Below are 21,659 nucleotides of genomic sequence, written 5' to 3'. Positions count from 1 at the left end.
TCGATCTCTCCTGTTCATGCCTGAATTATGCTTCCTTCTTTTTCTGAACCAAAACCTCAATTTCTTTTGTCATCCAGCCTTTCCTTTCACCAGAACAGGAACATCCTGTCTCTGAACTGTCGTTATCTTAATTTTGAAGGTTTCTCACTTTCCAAAATCTGTCCCCAATCAGCTTTTTAAATGTCTTGCCTTCCTCCAACTTAGAACTTCAACTTTTGTATCCGGTCTATCCTTTCCTATCACTATTTTAAAACGAATAGAATTATGGTAACTGGTGCAAAGTGCCCTCACCCCATCCTAAGTCACCTGTCCTGCGTTATTTTCCAAGTGTAGGTCAGGTTTTGCACCTTCTCTCGTAGGAGCATCCGCATAGTGAATCAGAAAACTGTCTTGTACGAACTTAAGAAATTCTTTTCCAACTAAACCCTTAACTCTGTGGTTGTTAGGTTAAAATCCACTACTAAAGCCATCCTATTATTCGTAGAGACAACTGAGATCTCCGTACAAATTCGTTCCTCAATTTCCCGCTGACTATAAAGGAGTCTACAATGCAATCCCAATAAGGTGATCATCCCGTTCTTATTTCTCAGTTCCACCCAAATAACTTCCTTGGATGTATTCACAGGAATATCTTCTTTAAGTGCAGCAGTCATGCTATCCCTTATCAAAAAACTCCACCCCCCCATCTCTCTTGTCTCACTTTCTATTCTTCTTGTACAATCATTGTGAATATCAATTTCTGTTTTAACCATGGAATCTGTTGTAATTATTTGATTAAATGTGACTTCGATGTTCGCATTTATTGTATTTCTAATCTGAATAAGATTTAACATTATTTCATCCAAAAAATAAATTAAGAATTCTTGTGACTTTGAGAAATGACAAAACAAGTATATCTCTGTTGTTTCATTAAATAGTCAGAGTAAATGTTGAATTCTTGGAATTCGTACATTTTTGGGAAGAAAGGAATTTTCTTCAGCTGAATAGTCGTACTGAATGACCAAGTCTTATGTTTCGAATTCATGTGTGCTGCATAAGAATTGTAATTTTCTTTTCTTCATATGACAAACTGCTTTGAACACATGGAGTTAATTCATTTATTTGCAATTATCAATGTACAATACTCACACAATTAGGTCTTCTTTTGTCTTGCCCCAAAATGTTATGAGGTTCATGTTTAATTAAGTCTATTATTGATTTATTCCAACATTATTGTAAAATACTGTTTCATTTCAGTTCATTACACACAGAAACCATCGAACTAACTCGCAGTGTAAATATCACAATCGACATCTGATGAGTTACCATTTGAGTATCCACATTAAGCATGTGATTATAGTCCTGTCCTTCCTGGGCGGGAACATTAGGAAGGGTACTTGTGGAATTCTGGTACCGTCTGTACTACTAGACAAGGAAGCATGGTGTACCATCCCAACATTCAACCGAATCTGTGGAATCGCAGCCCAATGAAGCAGTTGAGTGTTCCTCAGTAAATGTTTGTAAAGTTAAAATCGATTATTTTTTGAATAGTGAAGGAATTAAACATTATGGTGAGATGTGGATAAGTGGAGCTGAGCCCCTGAAAAGATTAGCCCTGATCTCATTGAATGTAGGAGCAGGTTCAAAGGGTCAAATGGCCTACTCCTGCTCTTGATTTTTCTGTTCAATGTTGTTTACCACCTTTTGCCTTTGCAGTGCCACTTTCACAGAGCTGTGGAGTTATACCACAGGTTCCCTCTGTACGTCAATGATCCTGAGTGTTGTGATGTGTCCTTTGCTATCCTTCGCTCTGTCCAAGTACCTCTGCTCTGGATGTCCTTGCTACGATCTGCCTATGCAGCTCGCAAAACAGTTTTTTCACTGTATTATGTACATCTAAGAAAAATAAGTAAACTCAAAAGAAACACATGCAGACACAAGCAGAATGTGCAAACTCCACAGAGATAGCAACACAAGGGTGGAAACAAATGGAGGTCCCTAGTGATGTAATGCAGCAGTTCTAACCATTGATTTACCATGATAATCACTGAGTCACCATACAAACCACTGGGCTACATTATTAACCATTGAGCTGCAGTGCCAACCACTGAGACAACATGCTAAACACTGAGCTACTGTGCTAACCACTGAGGCTTAATGTTAACCACTGATATGCCGTGCAAACAACTGAGCTACAGTGTTAACCACTGAGCTTCTGTGTGAAGCACTGAGCCACCTTGATAACCATTGAGTTAAACTGCAAACCACTGATATGCTGTGCTTGCCACCGAGCCTCCATGCTCGCCACTGAGTTACCGTACTAACCATTGAGTTACTATGCTACACTGAGATAATATGCTAACCTCAGAGGTGCAGTGCTCACCACAGAGCCATCGTGCTAACCAATGAGCTACTCAGTTAACTACTCACCCACTGTGCTAGCCACTGAGCTATGGTGCTCACAATTGAGTAACCATGTTAACCACTGACCTACTCTGCTAAAGACTGAGACACCGTGCTAACCACTGAACTGCTGTGACAAACACTCAGCTACCGTGTTAACCACTGAGCGACAACATTCACGACGGCATCACCGTGATACTCACTGAGCTACCATGCTAACCACTGAGCTAATGTGCTAACCACTGAGCTAATGGAATAAATAATGAGCATTGTGCTTGCCGCTGAGTAACTAAAATAATCACGAATCCTATCGCCACCATACTAAAAACTGAGCTACAGTGCTAACCACTGAGCTAACGTGTTAACCACCTAGCTACTGTGGTAACCACTGAGCCACAATGCTGAACACATAGCTGTTGAACTAACCACCGTGTCGCCGTGCTAACCACTGAGCTACTAAACTGACCACTGAGCCACTGTGTGAATGACTGAGCTACCGCACTAATCACTGAGCTAACGTGTTAAACACTGAGTTCCTGTGCTAACCAGACAGCCTCCATGCTAACCACTGAGTCAATATGATAACCACCAGGCCACCACGCTAAATCTGAGATAACGTGCTCACCACAGCGATCGTGCTGACCACTGTGTTACCATGGTAATCAGAGGGGTACTGGGCTAACTATTGAGCAAACGTCCTAACCACTGAGCCACCTTACTAATCCCTTATCTAACATGGTAATCAGTGAGGTATTGTACTAACCACTGAGCTACTGGGCTCAACGCTGGGCCAGCCTGCTAACCACTGACCTACCACGCTAATCCCTGAGCTAACGTGATAATCCTTGATGTATTGTGCTAACCATTGACCTACTGTGCTAACCACTAAGCTAATGTACTAACCACTGAGCTATTTTGCTGACAACTGTGTTACCCTGGGAACAACTGCGCTCCTGTGCTTACCAGGGAGTCTCCATGCTAACCACTGAGTTAATATGATAACCACCAGGCCACCATGCTAAAATCTGAGCAGACGTGCTCACCAAAGCCACTGTGCTAACCCCTGAGTTCCCATGCTAATCAGTGAGGTACTGTGCTAACCACCAAGCAACCATGCTACCCACTGAGCTACCGTGCTAACCGCTGAGTTAACATGATAATCAGTTTGGTACCGTGTTAACCACTGAGCTATTGTGCTAACCATGGATCCATTATGTTAATCATTGAGCAACAGTACTAACTACTGCGCCACTGTGTTCATCACTGAGCTGCCATGATAAAAACTGACCTCTTGTGCTAACCACTGAGCCACCTTGCTAACTACTGTACTTCTGTGTTAACTACTGTCCTACCATGCTAACTAAAGAGCCACCGTGCTAACCACTGTGTTGCTGTGAGAAACACTTATCTACCTTGCTATGCACTAAGCGTCCATGATTACCACTGAGCTCATGTAATAATCACTCATTAATGTGTGAACCACTAAGCTACCGGGCTTACCACTGAGCCACAGTGCGAACCACTGATCTAACATGTTAACCAATGAGCTCATGCGCTAACCACTGAGCCTTCGTGGTAACACCTGATCTACTTTGATAAACATCGAAACACCATCCGAACCTCTGAGCGCCTGTGCGAACCACTGAGGCACTGTGCTAACCACTGAACTACTGTGTTTACCACTGAGCTAATGTGTTAACCATTGAGCTAATGTGCTAATCGCTGAGCTAACCACAGATATAACGAAATAACCACTAAGACACCGTGCTAACCATTGAGAGACCATGCTAACCACTGAGCTACTTTGTTACCCACTGAACCACTTTGCTAACCACTAAGCCAACATGTTAACCACTGACCTTCTGTGCTAACCAGGAGAAACTGTGATAACCACAGAACTGATGTTATAAACACCAGTGCTGGACACATAACGGCTGAACTAACCATTGAGCTACTGTGCTAACCACCAAACAGCCGAGCTAACCACTGAGAGACGAAAGTGACCACTGAGCCACCGTGCTAACCACTGAACTTTTGTGTTAACCACTGAGCCCCCTTGTGAAACATTGAGCTAATTTGTTTACCACTGAGCTAATGTGTTAATCGCTGAGCTAACCACAGATATAACGAAATAACCACTAAGGCACCGTGCTAACCATTGAGAGACCATGCTAACCACTGAGCTTCTGTGTTACCCACTGAACCACTTTGCTAACCACTGAGCTAATATGTTAACCGCTGACCTTCTGTGCTAACCAGGGAGACACTATGCTAACCACAGAACTAATGTTATAACCACCGTGCTAAAACCTGAGCTGATGTGCTTACCACTGAGCCACCGTTCAAATCAGTTAACTACGATGTTAAACATGATCTGTTGTGCTAATCAGTGAACCATCGTGCTAACCACTGAGCTACCATGCTAACAACTGAGCCACCGTGTTAACCATTGAGCTACAGTACTAACTACTGATCCACCGTGCTAACTGCTGACCTACTGTGATAACTCACTGAGTATATTTACTCTCGACTGACCTACAATGCTAACCACTGAGCTATCTTGCTTACTACTGAGCAACTGCGTTAACCACTGAGTCACCTTGCTAACCACTGAGCTACTGTGCTAACCATTGAGCCATCATGCTAACCACTGAGGGACTGAACTAACCACCGAGCCACTGTGCTACCCACTGAGAGACTAAACTAAGTACTCATCTATTGTGCTGACCACTGTGTTACTGGGCTAACTACAGAGCCACTGTGCTAACCACTGAACAACTTGCTAACCACTGAGAGACAAAACTAACCGCCGAGCCACCCGGCTAAACACTGAGCCACCGTACTAACCACTGAGAGATTAACCTAACCACTGAGCAACCGTGCTGACCATTGAGAGACTAAACTAACCACTGGGCCACAGTGCTAGTCATCGAACCACTGCGATAACCACTGAGCCACCATGGTATCCACTGAGTGTCTAAGCTAACCACTGAGCCACCGTGCTAACCACTGAGCTAACATGTTAACCACTGATCTACGGTGTTAACCAGTGTGCCATTGTGCTAACCGCTGAGCCAGTTTGCTAACCATTGACCTATTTTGTTAACCGCCGAGCTATTGTGCTAACTGTCTAGCCACCGCACAAACCACTGATCTGACGTGATATGCACCAAGCCAAGGTGCTTATCTCTGAGCTGACCTGTAACCGCTGAGCCGCTGTGCTAACCACTGAGCTACCCAGCTAACCACTGAGATACCGTGCTAACCATTGAGCTACAATGCTAACCACTGAGCCATCGTTCTCACCACTGAGGTATTGTGCCAACCATTGAGTTACCATGTTAACCACTGAGCTACCGTGCTAACCATGAACCATCATGCTAACTACTGAGGTGCCGTGCTATTCACTGAGTCACCGTGCTAACCACTGAGCTATCATGTTAACCATGAACCATTGTGTGGTAACCACTGAGGTGCCGTGTTAACCAGGGAGCCACGGTGTTAACCACTGAACCTCCGTGCCAGGGAAATTAGAGAAAAGAAATACACAGGAACAACAGACTGTTCGCCACAGTAATAGGTAAAGTGGTGGAATCTGTCAGGGAAGGCATGATTAATGGACATTTGAATAAAAAAAAGATCTGATTGGGCAGAGCACGGCTTTGCAATAGGAAAGCAAACGTCTTATTTGACCTTATTGAAACTCACTGAGGATGTCACGAAATGGAAGGCAAGTTGATGATGTCGTGATATAGTTGTTCTTTTGACTATTTCTTTGGTATTCTTCAGAATAGGATGTTTATTTCGAGATATGGAACATACAGTCATAGATAAAGAGTCATCGAGAGAGACAAAGAAACTGCAGATGCTGTAGACAAGCAGGAGACTGGAAGAACACAGCGAGGCAGGCAGCATCAGGAGGTGGAGAAGTCAACGTTTGGGGTATAACCTTTCTTCAGTACTTTCTGTGTTTAAAAAAAAAACTTGCCCCCTGTGTCTTTCAATTTTTTTCTCCTCTCACTTTCAAAATATGCCGCCAGTCTTGAAATTCCTCACCTCGGGAAAGGACACCTGCCGTTCACTATCTACACCCCTCATGGTTTTATAAACCTCTGTAAGGTCACCCCTCAGCCTCCTGTGCTGCAGGAAAAGAAGTCCCAGCCTCTCCTTATAACCCCAGACCTCCGTTCCCGGCAACATCGCGGTAAATCACCTCTGCACCTCTCCAGCTTAATAATATGCTAAATTCTATTGGGTGATCAGAACTGTACACTGTATTACAGCAGATGCCTCACCAACGTCCTGTACAAGCTCAACATGATGTCCAAGTTCATACAACAGAAGCATTGCCTAACAGATCAGGGTGAACGTCGAGAAGTCCAGATGTACAAAGGAAGTTTAATGCCTTTGGCATCCAGTCACTGAAGGCTAACATACGGGTGTACTAAGTTATTAGCAAAGCTAATGGTAAGGTAACCTTTATCACCAGTGGTTTTGAGTACAAGAAAATTGCTCTGGGATCTCTGTACAACTGATGTTTCCTTTTATACCCATGATGGTATGCCAATGTTTCTTGCAATAGGATTGGTCCTAAGTTCTCAAAACCATCAGTTTTAAATGCAATAGGTTTTGGGTATCTAAGTACCCGGTTTTCATTGATTGGCTAAACCCAAAAGCATGTCATGTAATTAAAAAAGAAAACTGCTTTTTGGCCCACTAACTGTATGGCCTGTTCATAGAATATCTTTCCATACGGGCTCTCTGTGCCCAAACAAACTCAAGCAGCTGGTCACGGATGCCCATTTTAAATCTTTAAGCACAAAGCATATGAAATTTCCAGGGAACACGCAAAAACATTTCGTATGCTCCAGCACTTTACAAACTAATTCGAACATACTGCCTCCCAGTCTACAAGTATTCCACCCAAATCCGTAGCACAGGCCCACTTAGTCCATCGAGTTACCCCGACCTTGCGAGAAACATCCCTCCCAGATCTCCCCACCCTATGCATGCATTATCACATCTAAACTGCACACGCCTGGACACCATAGCATGGCTAATCCACCTTGACCTACACAACTTTGCACTGTGGGAGGAAACCAGAGCACGTGGATGCAACCTACGCAAATATAAGGACAATATTCACGCAGGCAGTCGCCCAAGGCTAGAATCATGCCCGGGTCCCTGGCACTGTGAGGCGGCCGTGATAAATACTGAGCCACCGTGTCGCCCTATCAGTGTAGCGCTGGAATTTATTACACAATCTGCTCCCGACCCAGGAAGCGTGATCTGTCAGTGAACGTGAGTCCTGGAGCCTTGTCATTATCATTAAGAATGATCCCATGGGATATCGCGATTACTATAAACATGAACACCCAGTGCAGGATCGAATATTGGTGCACTTACTTTTTTTTCTCCACTCGAAGCCAATCGGAGCCATCACTCTCCATCAGGAATGGATATCCAGCTGTTCTTGTTACTGATGAGTATTCAGGAACACTATTACTTTGTACTTGCATGTATTGGCATTCCAGGTACATAACGTCTAAGCATTTGACAAAATCACCGTTTCTTGTTGTGTGTATGGAATCATGTCACCGTTGTATTCCAAACCGAGAGAGAACAGGTGGAGAGATGGCAACTATCTCTGCATAAACAGCAGGATTTGTTCATAACTTCGTTCATAACTTTAGCATGTTGCAATTGAGGTGTTTTTTAGGGAGAAACTGCCAAACAGTTGACAAGCAGGGGAATATATCGCAGGCAATTTGAAGAGACATGTCAGGGAATATCAGAGGCTCTTTTTACGCAACATCTAGTTTGGAATGCATGATCGGAAATCATGGGTGAAGACTATTCAATAGTATGTGTATAGGACGAGCTGCCAGAGGAAGTGGTGGAAACTGGTATAGTTACAACGTTTTAAGAGGCGTCTGGTTGAGTCAATGAAAGGAAGGGTTTAGAGGGATATGGGACAAGTGCTGGCAAATAGGACTAGATGAATGTAGGATATTAATCAGCATGGACGAGTTGAACCGAAGGGTGCTGATTATCTCTGTGACTCTAAAATGGATTTAACAACTGATACAAAATGCGGAGACCCACTTCGAGTCTTTCCTAGTGAATTATAAATCAAGTTAATAGCAAGTACAAACATCTGCAATTTCTTTCCAAACTGATTGAAAATTTACTTTTAGATTTCATCACCTTTTCCTCCTTCTGCTCAATAAGGTCATATGGGGACTCTGTTTATTTCTCCATAGGTGCGGCCAGACCTGCTGAGTTTCTCCAGCAGACTCTGTGATTGTTTCAGATGTCCAGAAACCACTGTCTTTGCTTTCATTGAAAGGAGAGCGTTGCCCTTCGATCATGTATGAGAGTTCTGATGGATTCACGTTCCATCAGTAGCACACTGGAAGCTCAAGAGAACTCTTGAGTTTGATAGCCAGGAGAATGGAATAAACATCCAACGCTGGGACTTAGAGAATGCCATCTCCCAATCAGCGATCTGTACATGAATGAAGGTTCCGTCATTCCAAAATCTCAACAAAAGCAATGCTTCAAGGTTTAAAATTCAATATACTGCAGAGTAAACACGACTTCCATTATCAAATATTTTTTCTAATTAGTTCAAGCTAACTTTTATCGTCCTGGAGATATATTTTATTAATGTTTGCTTTCCTTTATTTTTGCAGCAAATTTTGTGACTATTATAATCCTGTGCCGAGGCAATTGCGGGCTTTCCAAATCAGTGACTCTATATCTGTTGGCCATGGCTCTTTCGGATCTCCTTGTTATCGCCTTTTGCGTGATTTTCGATCAACTTGCATATTACTATGTGAAGTCTTTGATCTATTTTCTTAGTCAAGTGTGTGCCCTCAACCAGTTCCTGATGTCTGCTTTCATGGACTGCTCTGTCTGGTCCACGGTCGTTTTCACCTTTGATCGCTTCGTTGCCATATGCCACCATGGATTCAAAATGAAATACTGTACATGGAGGACGGCAGTCAACGTCCTCGCAACCATCTGGGTGGTGAGCATCTTGAGGACTACTTCAAATACGAGCCCATCGTCACCATAGGCGGACAAGGTAGAGGCTGTAGGGTGCGATTGGTCTTTGGACATTTATTGGAATGGTCCATCTATGACTGGCTCAACCACATTCTTACACCACTCATTCCGTACCTCCTCATACTCCTTCTCAACTGTCTCACAGTCAAACACATCCTGTTCGCTAGCTTGGCCCGTCGAAGACTTGTACACCAGGCCAGTGCTGCCAGCAGTGATGAGGAGATGAAAAGCTGAAGGAAATCCATTGTTTTACTCTTCGCCATATCGGCTGCGTTCATACTGCTGTGGCTACCCACTGTCGTCTACTTCATCCTGGACCGAGTTGCTAAACTTTACTACAGCCCGGCTAATTTCACCCACCCGTTGGCGATTTTCAACCAGTGTAGCATCATGTTGAAGCTCCTGAGCTCCTGTGTTAATACTTTCATCTATGCACTGACCCAGACTAAATTCAGGAAGGAGCTATGGAATGGGCTGACCTTTCCTTTCTCCCTGTTGCTTCGCGTATCTAAGACGGTGAAGGGGTGGAGTTAACTTGTCATCCCCTCCACACAGCCCCTTTTTTGAGCAACGTTTATTTATCACTGTATTCCCCCAACCCATTAGGGCTTCACATTGTTAGGTCTCCCACGATTTTGTATTCTTTCACACAATAACCCCATGGTTTTGTGTTCCTCTCTGTCATGGCTACCCACCTTATTCCCAACTTTCCTGTTGCCAGATTATCCAAATATCAGTTAAAAGTTGTACCTATGCCTGCATCAATCACTTCTTCTGGTAATTCATTACATAGACAACTGACACTGTGAAAAGAGGTTTCATAATGTCGGCCATAAAACTGTCCCCTCTCACTTTGAAAATATATCCATTATTTTTGAAATTTTACACAACAAGTAAAGGACTCTCGCTTATCAGCCCATGTTACCTCACAGTGCAATGGACTCTCGTTTGATTCTCTTTCTGCATCCCCCCCCCAATCTTGGGTGACAATCTATGCGCAGTTTGCACATTCTCCCCATGTATTTTTGTATTTCCTCCCCAAATACAATTCTGTGCAGGTCAGATGTAATGGCCATTTTAGTTCGCCATACTGTGAGGTGCATTCGTCATGGGTAAATATAGGGAGGGGAAATTGAGCTGGGTGTATGGTGTGGATTTGTTGGGCTAAATAGCCTGATTCCACTCCAGAGGAAAGCTTATCTATGCTCCTCATGAGTTTATGACCTTCTATTGGATCACCACCCAAATTCCATACCTATTCAGCTTATTTTTACAACTCAATCCTATTAACATTCTGGTAAGTCTTTTCTCACTCTTCTCCAATTAATGATATCCTTCCTATAACACTGTGATCAGCACGTCTTATTGTACAATGGAAGATGACTCACTAACATTCAGTAATACCTCAACCTGATGTCCCTATTGTGATATTCAAAATCTAAGCAATGAATCTAAGATGCGAAACACCTCCTTGACCACACTTTCAAACTGTGATGCCAATTGCAAAGATTTGTAGAACTGAAATCTTAAGCTAACCATCTGAATTTTCAATTGACTATTAGCCCTCTCTAAAGATTCTGATGGCGTTTCCAGGTAATGTAAATACTGAGCTATTGCTGTATTGATCGCTCCTTTCCTCATGATAGGAGGCTTCCCCAACTCGAGCTTGTCTGTTAATTCCAGCAGCTTGGCATTAAGCACTTTTCGCAAACCATCCAAGGTCCCTTCTTCCACCCCCAGAAAACTCTTGGCGAATGAAAGAGCCATTGGTACCCATGCATTGCTTTAACCAACCGAATTCACCACTCTGAACAAAAAACATTAACATCTATCACCCGCTGCCTTTCAGTCCAACAATTCTAATATGAAATTGGAACTGTAGAACAAATCCTGCAAAGGGCCCCAATCTGTTATGGATCAGGTCAGACACCACAAAACGTTTCTAGAAGGTAACACAAACCCTAACTTTGCTTGTTGTTCTATGTAGGTGTAACGTGGATATTCCGGAAGGGAGGTAGTTGGTCAAACCACGTAGTTTTAAACAAAACAGAATTTATTTACAAGATTACCAAACGAAAAACAAAAAAAAAGAATAAAATACCAAATAACCACCTCTCTGAAAAACCAACAGATCATCCCAATTTAATGATGCTGTTCCAAATGCTTGCAATAATCCCCCTAAACACCCTTTGGCACAAAAGGTTAAAGCAAACGCAAGATCTGAGGCAGTCTCTTTTTGACAGAAACTGACTGGCCCTAAAACCCTTCAACCCCAGACTTTTTGGAGTCTGTGTCGTTTACGGCATCTTTGGAAAAAAAAAACACAAGGCCAGCATAACCTTAATAAAGGAGCATCGCAGTTAGAACTGTGATGTGATGTGAGTGTGTGAGAGTGTGTGTGAGTGCGGAGATGTGTGTGTGTCAGTGTGGAGTTGTGGGTGTGTGTGTAACATTGACATTTCCCTGGGGTTGGAATGGGACTATTTGGCGCCGATCATTTGGCCCCGCCGTTTTGGCTCTAAACTGTTTTGGCGCTCATTACATTGGCGCTGAGCTGTTTTGGCGTCAATACATATTGATAACCATCGTGTGAAAATTTTGGTTTGTCGTTCTTGCTTAGAATGTTTCAGGCACTTCTGGTATGGGCTCTACAAGAAAATAGAAAGAAAATTATATTACAGCTTTCCAATGTGAAGACATCAAGGCAGTAGATGACTATTAACAATTGTTAAAAGAGAAAATGATTACAAAACGAGATTTGAACCTACAGTGGATCATTACAGCTTTGACTATCAACTCTTGCTCGATGAGAAAATTATATCGGGGTGGGCGGTGTCGTTAGTCAACCTCTCTTCTTTAACCAAGCAAGACTATTTTTATTCTGAATTGGCGCCAAAACAGCTCAGTGCTGAAGTAATGAGCGCCAAAACAGTTTGGAGCCAAAACGGCGGGGCCAAATGATAGGCGCCAAAACTTACCCGACCCCCCAGGGGTCTGTGTGTGAGGGGTAATACTGACAGAGACCAGCAGAGGGAGACTGCTGTTGGTGCAGTCAATGACAAAGGCCTGAGAATGAACACCTTCAACACAACGCGTGAGATGCAACAACTTCCCAGCACTGACAGATCCGTTATTGTCGGAAAAATGGAAACCATTTAATATGCCTTGACAATTTGCTGGGATTGACGTACATTTGTTTCATAATCTCAAATTCAATTCTATCAGATACTTATGTTCAATTCTGCAATAAACTTATCGTCATCTGTATTCTGGTCTTGTGTTAAACTATGAATATATTGTGTCCAGTTAGATAATGCACTTATAATCATTTGTATAACACTAAAATTCATTCAGTTTGCTTACTTTACGTGTTTGTTTGAGTTTTATTATTAGGTTCAAATAATCTGTGTTCCTTTATGCAAAGACCTTGTGATTATTTCTGACAGGCTCGCTCTGTCTCTGTTTAGTTTTCTCTTCCTGTCATTCTCTCTGTCCCTCTCTCTCGATCTCTCCATCTGTTTTTCTCCATCTATTTGTCTTTCTCTATCTTTATCTTTGTCCGTCTTTCTCTCTCTCTGTCTTTCTTCCTTTCCCTCTCTCTCTGTCTATCTCTTTCTGTGAGTGCGTGCTTGTGTGCTTGTTTTCTCCTTTCTCTGTCTTTCTTTCTCTCAGACTATCTCTCTTTTTCTTTCCTCTCTATATCTCTCTCTCTCTCTGCCTCTCTCTACCTGTTTTCTTTCACTCTGGCTTTCTATTTTTCTTTTCTCTCATTTTCTGTCTTTTTACTATCTCCATGTCTTTCTCTCTCTCTGTCTGTCTTTTTCTCTGTGTGTCTTTCTTTCTCTCCCTCTCTCTGTCTCTTTCTGTCATTTTTTGTTATTTTTGTCTCTGTCTTTCTCTCTCTCTCACACAGTCTTTCGCTATCTGTCTTTGCCCCCTTGACTTTAACCACCCTCCACTCCTCCCTGATAACGCGCCGTGGTCCCCACATTGTGACCACGTGCAGATACTCAGTAACATTTTGACTAATGTTGGAGGGACACAGCAAGATCCCACGCTCCAGCCATTCCCTGTCACACCCTCTCGCCCACCCATTCACACCGCAAACTGAGGGATGGACATCAGCTGACACTGTATCATCAACTCCCCAGTTTGACCCAATATTCAACCTCCACAAGTATGTGCTCAACCCAAATTTAGAACCCACTTCCCCAGATTTTGTGACTGTCTCCAATTTGGCAGCCCCCCACCTTATACACCCCACTCTCAGCCACCATTAGAATTTGTGGGGGAGGGGTCATAAATGGGGGTGTGGGAATATAATTGCCCTCATTTTGTTACCCCCACCCCGTTTTTCTGCCCTTCCCCAAGTTTTTCATCTGCTTCAATTATGTGACCCCTTCCTTATTTTTCACACCCTGAATGTTTGCACCTCCCAGATTGTGCAGTGTCCCTTTTGGCCCTAACCCTCCCTCTCCATTCTGCCTCAACATAAAAGCCGCTCTGCACTGCCCTCCGTGTCCTACATACCACATCCTCACTGAGCCAGACTCCCTGACCTTTGATTAAATGAGTCTGTATGGGTGGACGAGCCCATGACTGCTCCCCGCTCCTCCCAGTCCCAGAATCCCTGACACTTCACGATCACGATCCGATGAGGACCTTCAAACAATCGTGCCTAACCGCAATCCTCCCCGCAATGAAATGATGTGGATCCTGTCCCGGCCTCCTCAGGATTTGCCCCGACTTGGCCCTCAGTAAATCCCCCTTCCTGTGGAGACCTCTCCTCCCTACTACCCCATTCTGTCCCACACACACAGTGAGTGCATGCAGAGACTGATCACGGGGATGCCCATCAAGATCCCAGTCTCTTGCCATTCCCTGTCACTCCATCATCACTGAGAAAAAGAATTTATCTCCTTTACCCCTCCACCAAGGTTGTCCCTTTCCCCAAATACTGCCCCCACCCAATTACCTTCAAACCAATGTTATATCTGTCCCCAGTTTTGCGGTCCCCACCGAATCTGCCCACAACCCCCAAGGCCTCCTGACTAATTGCCCCACTCCAGGTGCTGCTTTATTCCCCTCCAAAAGCTGACAGGCCGGATAGAGTCTCCCCTCCCTCCATATTTGTCTGCCTCAGCTTGCCGTCCCCAAAATTTTGCATCTCTCAATTTTGCTCCCAATCCAAATGGTACACCTCTAATTTCCACGCCCCCACAATTTTGCCCTGTCCCAGCCCAGAGCTGCAGGGGATGTGGGGTAGTTGGCTAAAAGTGGGGGAAACATAATTGCCATCATTTTGTCTCCCTCCAATTTGCTGCCCTAATCAGGTTTTTAAACCTTCCCCATTTATGAATCTGGCCTCCCATCCCATTTTCCCAGTCCCTGCATTTTTGCACCCAAACCCTCAAGAGGTTTTGCATTCCCGCACAACATTTGCCCCGTCACCCTCACCCAAAAATATTTCACTTGCCGCAAACATTTCCCCCTCACCACTTATTATGGTCTAATTTCCCACACCCCCCAAAACCCTCCCTTTCAGTAGTTCCTCCATGCTCTTCCCTCACTGGATATAAAGGCCCCTCTGTGTCCCCATTGTATAGAATAATTCCACTCACTGAGTCCTTGCACCTGGGCTGAAGGGGTGGGGACAAAGGGACTGTGTGCAGTGGCAGACTGGTCACAGAGATGTACAGCATGGATACAGAGCCTTCGGTCCAACCCGTCGATCAGATATCCCAACCCAATTTAGTCCTACCTGCCAGCACCCGGCCCATATCCCTCCAAACCCTTCCTATTCATATAGGCATCCAAATGCCTCTTAAATGTTGCAATTGTACCAGCATCCACCACTTCCTCTGGCAGCTCATTCCTCGCTCGTACCCCCCTCTGTGTGAAAAAGTTGCCTCTTAGGTCTCTTGTATATCTTTCCCCTCTCACCTTAGACCTATGCCCTCTAGTTCTGGACTCCCAGACCCCGGGGAAATGACTTTGTCTATTTTCCCTACCCATACCCCTCATAATTTTGTGAACCTCTATAAGGTCACCCCTCAGCCTCTGACGCTCCAGGGAATACAGCAGCTACCTGTGCAGCCTCTCCCTTTAGCTCAAATCCTCCAACCCTAGCAACATCCTTGTAAATGCAAAGGTTGGATCTCACGCAATGCTGGCAGAACTAGGCATTTGGATACAGCACTGTCTCAAAGGTATAAGGCAGAGGGTGGTGGTGGAGGGTTGCTTTTCAGACTGAAGGACTATGACCATTGGAGTGCCACAAGGATCGTTGCTGCATCCTCTACTTTTTGTCATTTACATAAAGTATTTGGATGTGAGTATAAGAGGTACAGTTCGTAAGTTTGCAGATGACATCAAAATTGGAGGTGTAGTGGACAGCGAAGAGGGTTACCTCAGATTTCAACAAGATCTTGATCTTTTAACTGAGTTTATTAGCATGCACAGCAAGATCCCAGGTTTCCCTGTACCCCCCACCACGCCCAGTGAGAAAACAACGGAGATGAGGGATAGATGGCTTTGAGAAAGCCACTGAGATGAGGGTCAGGTAGGGGTAGGGAGAGAAAGCAAGGGAGATGAGGGAATGAGAGAGAGATACAGACAGACAGAGAGAGAATAAAAATAACCCAGTTTTGGAGACAGAAAAACAGAGAAAGAGGGAGAACTCACAAAGAGAGATAAAATAACAGACACATTGAGGGGGAGGAAAGGGGGCAATAAGCAGACAGAAAGGGAGGGAGAGATAGACAGGCAGACAGACTGAGCTGGGAGCACAGACGTAGAGATGGGAGCTATAGTGAGAGAGGGAGGCAGGAACATCTGTAGGATCAGACTGTGCAGCATCTCCCCTCCATCTTTTCGCCCCTTTGTCTCCCCCACCCCAGACCAGAGCTCGTCCTCTGTGGTAAAAATCCCAGAGACACCTTGAACGCCACAATTATTTTCTGCGTGTGTGTAAATGAATGACAGGGAGACAGGGCAATTTTTGTTTCTCTCTCTCTCTCTCTCTCTCTGTCTTTCTCTGGTTCCAGTTCTTGTCTGATGCTTCATCACGGCAGAAATGATTTGATTTTCTCTGTTTCTGCACCTTCCTGAGTTTCACTTTCCGGATCAGGAGGGGAGGAACAGCCAATACAACAGTTGCATCAAAAATACAGGAAGATCCCACATCTCTCTGCCTTTCACAATCTCCCACTTTATCCTGTGACACTGGTTCAGTTTAATTATTTCATAACTAATGCATTGCAGAACATCACAGTGACATCGAAATTCACAGAAATCACAATAGAGCCGTTGACCACAGCCGAGAAACATTAATAAACACGCACAGCAAAACCCCAAGCAGCAGTGTGACCACACACAGAACGTGTGTGTCACTGACGCTAGTTAAGAGTTTGATTGTGTCTCCAAGACGACACAGAACGAGCAATCCTATTGTTTGGCAAATGCCAAACTTTACCCATTGCTGTTCTGTTCCCCTTCTTGCTATCTCTTCCCCCCCCCCCCCACTCCCCCCACCCTCTGTCCCTCCCCTCCTCGCACTCTCAACATCTCTGATATCTCACTCTTACTGTCTGGCTGATTTAGTCCTGTACTCTAATCCTTATCGCAACCCCACTCCCCCTTAAATAACGATGGCTCACCCTGTGGGGTGATTTTATTTGTTTGAAAATTCAACAAAAGAAACTGGGAAGAATGACACAGAGCCACCCCAACCCTGCAAATACTCAGTGAATTCAAGTGAAATGGCCAGGCTGTGTCTTATTACTGTGATTATCACATTTTATCCTCCTGACCTATACACTTCTCAGATTACCATGATATTAGAACACAGCCTTTGGAGAGATTTTCTCATTTAAGATATTAATTCCTGCCTCAGTGAGTCCTGCCACCCAGATCCTGTGGGTTAACCTGTTTGTGTCACAATCCCAAGGCCCCAGTTACTTTCGGCCCAGGCCTCAAGACTGGTTTAAAAAGGACAGGAGCACGTTCTGAGAGGACCCAGTTTACCAGAGGTCCTTACAATCCAAACTCCCCCACGCCCCCAGAGGAGACTTACCCTCGGGGTGATAAACAGACCTTCACTCACCTGGGCCCGACGGTCTGCAGCCTGGCGAACAGGCCTCAGGCCTGAGCTCCCCCTCTGGAGGATGTTCTTGTTCAATGTTTTCCTGGTTCCTATTTTCAATTTGCAGCTTTTCCAACGAACAGTCCTCGAGATAAAAGAGAGAAAAAGTGAATTGAAAGGAGTCACGAGAACACTTTGATGCAAAATTGCACAGCCAGATCCCGGGTTTAAAAGCAGCCCCCCTTCACCAACTGCATCCCCAATAGATTGCATAACATCACTGCAACATCAAAATACAAACAAATCATGGAAACATTAATAAACACACACACACACACACACACACACACACACCCAGAAAAAGAGATCACTTTCGAGGGAGAGAAAAAGAACAGGATTTGAGAATCAGTCTGAGGGTTTCTTGTCCACATTTATTCTGGGTGACGGGTTTGTGGAACCCAATCCCTGCAATCTCTGACACTTTGCAATGTCTGTCAGTCTGCTCCCTGAGGAGGGCTCTGTGTGATTGAGATGTTAATTCTCAGGACAGGAGCCTTGTTGGATCTTGCTGCCCATTGAGATGTTAATTCTGGGGCAGTTAAGACTTACCATTCCCAGTTGGTTAAACTCTTCTTGAAGCCTTGTTAGTCATGTTGGTGCAGTTTGAATATATTAAACATTGTGTCCATACCAGCTTCTAAGAGCCTGACTCGGTAAAATCAAGCACTTCAGATGCTGGAAACCAGATTATACATTAGAGTGGTGTTGGAAAAGCACAGCAGTTCAGGCAGCATCCGAGGAGCAGGAAAATCGACGTTCCTGCTCCTCGGATGCTGCCTGAACTGCTGTGCTTTTCCAGCACCATGCTAATCGAGAATCTAAGAACCTGACTGTAGACACTCAAGACACACACCTTGCTGGGAAGGAGGAATATTTGCTGTGGATCTTTCAGGTTGTTCCTGCTTTACTTGTGGTTTTCAGAATCAAAGTCTCGATATCTCTTTCTCTCTGTGTATCTCTGTTCCTATCTCTCTCTCTCTCTGTCACTCTCCCTCTGTCCCTGTGGCTCTCTGTCTCTATCTGTTTCTCCGTCCCCTGCTCTACATGCAGCCATGTCTAACTTGACCTCAATCACGTAATTTTTTTCTGTTTCTCAAAAATATCTGCAGAGTTTGGGAATTTGAATCATAGATCACAAGCCTGTCCCTCAACCCCCATATTTCTTCCTCTCTGCTCCACCACCGCCCGCCAACCTCCCCCCCCCCCCCCCCCCCCCCCACCCCACACACACACACACACACACATAGACACACACCTTACTCGCCAAATACAAGACTGGGAAGATCATGGACATTGGGTGAAAACAATGACTGCAGATGCTGGAAACCAGATTCTGGATCAGTGGTGCTGGTAGAGCACAGCAGTTCAGGCAGCGTCCGAGGTTTAGCAGTAAAATCAACGTTTCATCATCAGGAATAAAGGCAGAGAGCCTGAAGGGTGTAGAGATAAGCTAGAGGAGGGTGGGGGTGGGGAGAAAATAGCATATAGTACAATAGGTGAGTGAGGGAGGGGATGAAGGTGATAGGACAGAGGCGGGGGGAGGGTGGAGTGGATAGGTGGAAAAGAAGATAGGCAGGTAGGACAAGTCATGGGGACAGTGCTGAGCTGGAAGTTTGGAACTAGGGTGAGGTGGGGGGAAGGGGAAATGAGGAAACTGTTGAAATCCACATTGATGCCCTGGGGTTGAAGTGTTCCGAGGCGGAAGATGAGGCGTTCTTCCTCCAGGCGTCTGATGGTGAGGGAGCGGCGGTGAAGGAGGCCCAGGATCTCCATGTCCTAGGCAGAGTGGGAGGGGGGAGTTGATATGTTGGGACACAGGGCGGTGTGGTTGATTGGTGTGGATGTCCTGAAGATGTTCCCTAAAGCACTCTGCTAGGAGGCGCCCAGTCTCCCCAAAGGAGAGGAGACCGCATCTGTAGCAACGGATACAATAAATGATATTGGTGGATGTGCAGGTACAACCTTGATGGATGTGGAAGGGTTGTTTAGGGCCTTGGATGGAGGGGAGGGAGGAGGTGTGGGCACAGGTTTTGCAATTCCTGCGGTGGCAGGTGAAAGGTGCCAGGATCGGAGGGTGGGTTGTAGGGGGGGCGTGGACCTGACCAGGTAGTTACGGAGGGAATGGTCTTTGTGGAAGGCGGGAAGGGGTGGGGAGGGAAATATATCCCTGGTGGTGGGGTCTGTTTGGAGGAGGTGGAAATGTCGGCGGATGATTTGGTTTATGCGAAGGTTGGTAGGGTGGAAGGTGAGCACCAGGGGCGTTTTATCCTTGTTACGGTTGGAGGGGGGGTCTGAGGGCGGAGGTGCGGGATGTGGGCGAGATGCGTTGGAGTGCATCTTTAACCACGTGGGAAGGGAAATGGTGGTCTGTAAATAACGAGGCCATCTGGTGTGTTCTATGGTGGAACTGGTCCTCTTGGGAGCAGATACGGTGGAGGCAGAGGAACTGGGAATATGGGGTGGCATTTTTGCAAGAGGTAGGGTGGGAAGAGGTGTAATCCAGGTAGCTGTGGGAATCGGTGGGTTTGTAAAAAATGTCAGTGTCAAGTCGGTCATCATTAATGGAGATGGAGAGGTCCAGCTCCAGGTACAGGCCCCCTTTGGTCTGAAGGAAGTAATCCTCCGACTTCCTGGGTAGCCATGGGCACACGTATGGGCCCCAGCTATGCCTGTCTCTTCGTTGGCTACATAGAACAGTCGATCTTCCGTAATTACACCGGCACCACTCCCCACATCTTCCTCCGCTGCATGGATGACTGCATTGGCGCCACCTCGTGCTCATGCGAGGAGGTTGAGCAATTCATCAACTTCACCAACACCTTCCACCCTGACCTTAAATTTACCTGGACCATCTCTGACACCTCCCTCCCCTTCCTGGACCTCTCCATATCCATTAATGACGACCACCTCACCCCAGTTCCATACTTCCAGCTCAGCACTGTCCCCATGACTTGTCCTACCTGCCTATCTTCTTTTCCACCTATCCACTCCACCCTCCCCCTCCGACCTATCACCTTCATCCGCTCCCCCATTCACCTATTGTACTCTATGCTACTTTCTCCCCACCCCCACCCTCCTCGAGCTTATCTCTCCACACTTCAGGCTCTCTGCCTTTATTCCTGATGAAGGGATTTTGCCCGAAACGTCGATTTTACTGCTAAACCTCGGATGTTGCCTGAACTGCTGTGCTCTTCCAGCACCACTAATCCAGATCATGGACAGTGTACACAGGTTTTGTTAGCGATAATGTCAGTGAGGGTCTGTGTTCAATTACTGTGACTGAAATGTGTTTGTGTGTGTGTGTGTGTGTGTATCTGTGTGTGTGTGTGTGTGTGTGTGTGTGTGTGTGTGTGTGTGTGTGTGTGTGTGTGTGTGTGTGTGTGTGTGTGTGTGTGTGTGTGTGTATGGCCAGAACTTTCCAACAAGCACCAAGACATGGCTTGGCTGGTGGTGAGAAGGGCTCTGCCTGTGAGATCCTTTATGCACGCCCGGACTCTCAGCCGCACCGCACGCTGCCCTCGAAGCGACTGCGGCGGGGACGAGACTGTCACACACCTCCTTCTGGAATGTGCCTACGCATAGGAAGTCTGGAGAGGAATGCAGTGGTGTTTGTCGACGCACACCGAGACGAACATCAACTGTGCCTGGAGGATCATCAACTCGGTGAAGGACACTCTCTGGGTGGTCCGAAACCTGCTGATCTTCCAGCTGAAGGAGTTGACCCCGACTGAGTGTTGCAGACTGGCACATTCCATGGTCCAGGACGACGTGTTGAGGGACGCGCTGAAGCTTGGGGCAGCTGCCGCCAAGGCGCGGTGGGGAAAGACCACTGTGTAAAGTCTGCCTGTCTAACGAAGAACAGGGGGCCCATGCAGTCATTTGGGCTCTGCTGACGCCTCAGCTAATTATATGGGCATATGATCAAAAAATGTACAGTCCTGTATAAAAATGATAAGGTTTGATCTTTGTATGTACATGTTTACATATGTATGGCATGACCATCAAATTATTTTATGAATAAAGTATATTTTTGAAATAAAAAAAAAAGTGTGTGTGAGAAAGA

The 21,659-nt window shown here is 45.4% G+C and overlaps 1 protein-coding gene across 1 annotated transcript in view; it reads right to left on the bottom strand.

Moving 5' to 3' along the window:
• Nucleotides 1-11,933: 11,933 nt before the first annotated feature.
• The window catches only part of LOC148138356 (putative G protein-coupled receptor 139), a 32,985-nt gene continuing 23,259 nt past the window's right edge, over nucleotides 11,934-21,659 (bottom strand). The window contains exons 3-4 of the mRNA XM_087981648.1: nucleotides 17,558-17,681; nucleotides 11,934-12,101 (exon numbers count right to left, since the gene is read on the bottom strand). Coding sequence (XP_087837774.1) covers nucleotides 11,934-12,101; nucleotides 17,558-17,681 — 292 coding nt within the window. The remainder of the gene's footprint in view (nucleotides 12,102-17,557; nucleotides 17,682-21,659) is intronic.

The sequence above is a fragment of the Chiloscyllium plagiosum genome, unplaced genomic scaffold (genome assembly GCF_037043375.1).
Source record: "Chiloscyllium plagiosum isolate Xiang-an unplaced genomic scaffold, Cpla_swu_hap1 HiC_scaffold_40, whole genome shotgun sequence".
Lineage (NCBI taxonomy): Eukaryota > Metazoa > Chordata > Chondrichthyes > Orectolobiformes > Hemiscylliidae > Chiloscyllium > Chiloscyllium plagiosum.
This window is presented reverse-complemented; position numbering and strand designations above follow the sequence as displayed.